At 46.1% G+C, this 4,081-nt stretch overlaps 1 protein-coding gene across 1 annotated transcript in view; it reads right to left on the bottom strand.

The window, feature by feature from the left end:
* LOC107698180 (cyclic AMP-responsive element-binding protein 3-like protein 4) overlaps positions 1–3,725 on the bottom strand; it is a gene marked incomplete at its 5' end in the record, with an annotated part of 6,757 nt that extends 3,032 nt beyond the window's left edge. Inside the window, 4 exons of the mRNA XM_016499137.1 lie at positions 66–155; positions 227–351; positions 539–770; positions 3,621–3,725. Of these exons, the coding sequence (XP_016354623.1) occupies positions 66–155; positions 227–351; positions 539–770; positions 3,621–3,725 (552 nt within the window). The remainder of the gene's footprint in view (positions 1–65; positions 156–226; positions 352–538; positions 771–3,620) is intronic.
* Positions 3,726–4,081: the final 356 nt, after the last annotated feature.

Genomic DNA, 4,081 nt, shown 5'->3' with positions numbered 1-4,081 from the left:
CTCTCTCTCTCTCTCTCTCTCTCTCACTCTCTCTCACTCTCTCTCACTCTCTCTCACACACACACCTTCGTTAAGGGCAGGTTATTGGGCAGTGAGACTCCCTCCTGATCCAGCAGCTTCTGCTCCTCCTCTGTGAGCTGGAGTTCAGGATAAACCTGAGGAGAGTTAAATCATCAGCAGCAGCAGCTAAAGCCTCACCATTCACCTGAACGCAGAACAAACGTACCATAAAACCATCGGGGTTCTGAATGTTCTGCACGTGATGAGCAGAAACGTCCTCCACTTTGACAGACGACACCAGCTCGTTGACCACACACGAGTCGGCCAGCAGCATCTGAGAGCTCCACTCATCTGAACAGAAACACATGAGAACATCAATGACTGACAAACCTTTAGAGACAAGCCTTCTGTGAGCTCTGAAGATGGTAGTCAATGGTATACGCTCCCATCTGTTCATATCAATTCAACTTATTTTGAAATAATCATGTCTAATAGCAGAATTAGTGGGGGAAACTACATTTCCCATGATGCTGCTCACCCAGCTCGATGGAGATCACGTCCATCTGTGGCGTCTGCTGCTCCGAGGCTCCGCCCACACCACTGATGTCATACACCACCTGATAGACAGCGTTACCGAGGTTCTGCTCGTGGGCTCCGTCTAAGGACTGATCTTCAGACAGACCGCTGTCGCTCTCACACACCGCTGACGTGTACATCTCGTTCGGGTTCATGGCGTTCAGAACCTCCTCAGATTCACTATCATTCAAACTCTGGAACACAGAGAGAGACGCTTCAGGACAGCACTCAATCAGCAGATCATGGTGCTCGCAACACCAAGGTCATGGGTTTGATTCCCAGTGGATGCTCTGCAGTGAATGGGTGCCGTCAGAACGAGAGCTGATAAAAACATCACAATAATCCACAAGTAATCCACAGCACTCCAGTCCATCAGTTAACATCCGGAGAAGACAAAAGCTCAAACAAATCCAGCATTAACACGTTTTTAACTAAAACACGAGTCCATAATCCATAATAACGCTTCCTCCAGTGAAAAAGTGCATCTACTGTTGTCTCTCGCATCAAAATCCAGCCACATATTTGTTTAGAGCTGTTTAAACGCTGCTTGATCTGTGCAGATTTCTCTCCTGATTCACACTAGAACACTTTTTCACCGGAGGAAGCATTATTATGGATTATGAACCCATCTTAATGCTGGGTTTGTTTCAGCTTTTGTCTTCTCCAGATGTTAACTGATGGACTGGAGTGCTGTGGATTACTTGTGATGCTTACTTTTGATTTATTTATTCTTGTTGATTGAATGGTTGATGTCTAAAATATGTATATGTGGGAAAGCTGAAAAAACAGTCTTCACGCACTGATCAACCCAAAACAAAGGACTCAAGTTAAATCTCAACTGAAATAATAAGAATTCCTCTTGAGAAGTCACATTTACAGTGAGATTATACTGTATATTTGTGAGCAAGAGTACCAACATGTTTTAACATTGCTGTGATCAAAGCTGAATCTTCAGTGTCACACGATCTTCAGAAATCATTCTAATATGCTGCTGGAGAAGCATTTCTGATTATTATCAGTGTTGAAAACAGTTGTGCTGCTTCATATTTTTGTGGAAATCGTGATGCATTTTATTTTTCAGGATACTTTGATGGACAGAAAGTTCAAAAGAACAGCATTTATTTGAAATAGGAATCTTCTGTAACATTCTAAATGTCTTCACTGTCACTTTTGATCCGTTTAATGCATCCTTGCTGCATAGAAGTGCTCATTTCTTTCAGAGGAAGTGTAATCAGCGCCTGCTGTGTGTGTGTGTCTCAGATCTGATGGAGTCGGTCCTCAGGTCTATGCAGGCGTGTCGGCGGCTGCTGGTGGTGCTGAGCTCGGACTGTCTGTGCGAGAAGAGCATCAGTCTGCTGGAGTGTCGTCTGTGTTTGTACCTGCATCACACGTCGCGCGCACCCCTCATCACCGTGAGACGGCGCGCGCTCAGCGCCCCCTGCGGCGACATCGCGGAGCTGCGCAACTACTCCACCTGCGTGCGCTGGCACGGCGCGCGCTCCGAGCGGACGGACTCGCGCTTCTGGAAGCTGCTGCGGCTCGCGCTGCCTCTGCGACCGCTCGCGCTCGGGAAAAGACTCATCGATAGCACCTCCTCCCACTCGGACCTGGCGTCCGTGGCCACGCGCTACACGCAAGCGCAGACGGTCTCGCTCAGTCGGCGTAACAAAGGGGGGCGGGGCGGAACGAGGCACCTGGGGGTACGCGACAGAAGTAGAGAGAGACACACACACACACACACACACTCACACAGAGTTCAGCTCTAACTATTGCCCTATTCGGACAGTAACTCTTTCTATAAAAATATGCAAAGATAAATTTGCATGGCAAAAGGATTTACAATACAATACATCAATTCCATCTTGCAAAGTGGATGTGGATTCGGATGGCAATTAAATTATCACATGACCTTGGTGTATGTCAAAAGACAGTAGTTAATTTGGCCAGGCAGTTTTACACAGGTGCAGGGAGAAAATGTTGCAAATGTTGAAATGAGCTCACATCCTCATGAGAAACAATGCAGACATTCATAACTCATTTAACATCTGTAATTTGACCACTGCCATGCAAACACACACCTCAGTGACGTCAGCCGGAAAGGAAACGCAAACATTAAGACTAGGACGTGTATTAGGGAAGGGAACAGGGGTGTTTGGGTCTCACCTGCTCTCCAGACCGTCGATATACTCCTTCTTCCTCCTGCGACTGTCCTGCGCCGAGAGTTTATTCCGGATCTTCCGTCTCACTTTCTTCAGGATTCTCTCCTCAGTCTGTGAGACATCACACCGCTGACGTGTACATCTCGTTCGGGTTCATGGCGTTCAGAACCTCCTCAGATTCACTATCATTCAAACTCTGGAACACAGAGAGAGACGCTTCAGGACAGCACTCAATCAGCAGATCATGGTGCTCGCAACACCAAGGTCATGGGTTTGATTCCCAGTGGATGCTCTGCAGTGAATGGGTGCCGTCAGAACGAGAGCTGATAAAAACATCACAATAATCCACAAGTAATCCACAGCACTCCAGTCCATCAGTTAACATCCGGAGAAGACAAAAGCTCAAACAAATCCAGCATTAACACGTTTTTAACTAAAACACGAGTCCATAATCCATAATAACGCTTCCTCCAGTGAAAAAGTGCATCTACTGTTGTCTCTCGCATCAAAATCCAGCCACATATTTGTTTAGAGCTGTTTAAACGCTGCTTGATCTGTGCAGATTTCTCTCCTGATTCACACTAGAACACTTTTTCACCGGAGGAAGCATTATTATGGATTATGAACCCATCTTAATGCTGGGTTTGTTTCAGCTTTTGTCTTCTCCAGATGTTAACTGATGGACTGGAGTGCTGTGGATTACTTGTGATGTTTTTATCAGCTCTCGTTCTGACGGCACCCATTCACTGCAGAGCAACTGATGCAATGCTACATTTCTCAGAACCTGATGAAGAAACAAACTCATCCTGATCACAGATGGCCTGAAAGTGAGCACATTTTCAGCTAATGTTGATTATTGGTTGGATTATTCCTGTATTCACTCACACAGCGCGGCTCGACGCTCCACTCCTCCGTGTGTCGCTCCAGTCCAGCGTACAGTATTCCAGACTCTTCCAGGAGCAGGCCGCTCTCCAGAACCTCCTCAGCATCCTACAACAGACACAACACACATTCAAACACGTCAAGTTTAGCTGACGAAGTGAAGCAAAAGCCCACAGCCTTTAGTGACATGTACTGGAATTGATATCTACAAACACAAATAAATAAAATACAAAAAAACAAACACATAAAATGTGGATTTGGGATGTTTTCTTTCCACTACTCTGAAAAACAAAAACACTTTATGAAAAGCTAAATAACCCAGCATCTCCACACACACACACACACACACACACTCACACACTTCTCTGTCTCTCTCTGTGTCTGTGTCTCTCTCTCTGTGTCTCTCTCTCTCGGTGTGTCTCTCTCTCTCTCACACACACTCACACTCACTCTCACACACACAC

The sequence above is a fragment of the Sinocyclocheilus anshuiensis genome, unplaced genomic scaffold (genome assembly GCF_001515605.1).
Source record: "Sinocyclocheilus anshuiensis isolate Anshui unplaced genomic scaffold, SAMN03320099.WGS_v1.1 scaffold2292, whole genome shotgun sequence".
Taxonomy (NCBI): domain Eukaryota; kingdom Metazoa; phylum Chordata; class Actinopteri; order Cypriniformes; family Cyprinidae; genus Sinocyclocheilus; species Sinocyclocheilus anshuiensis.
Note: the sequence above shows the minus strand (reverse complement) of the source record. Positions and strands in the feature narration are given on the sequence as shown.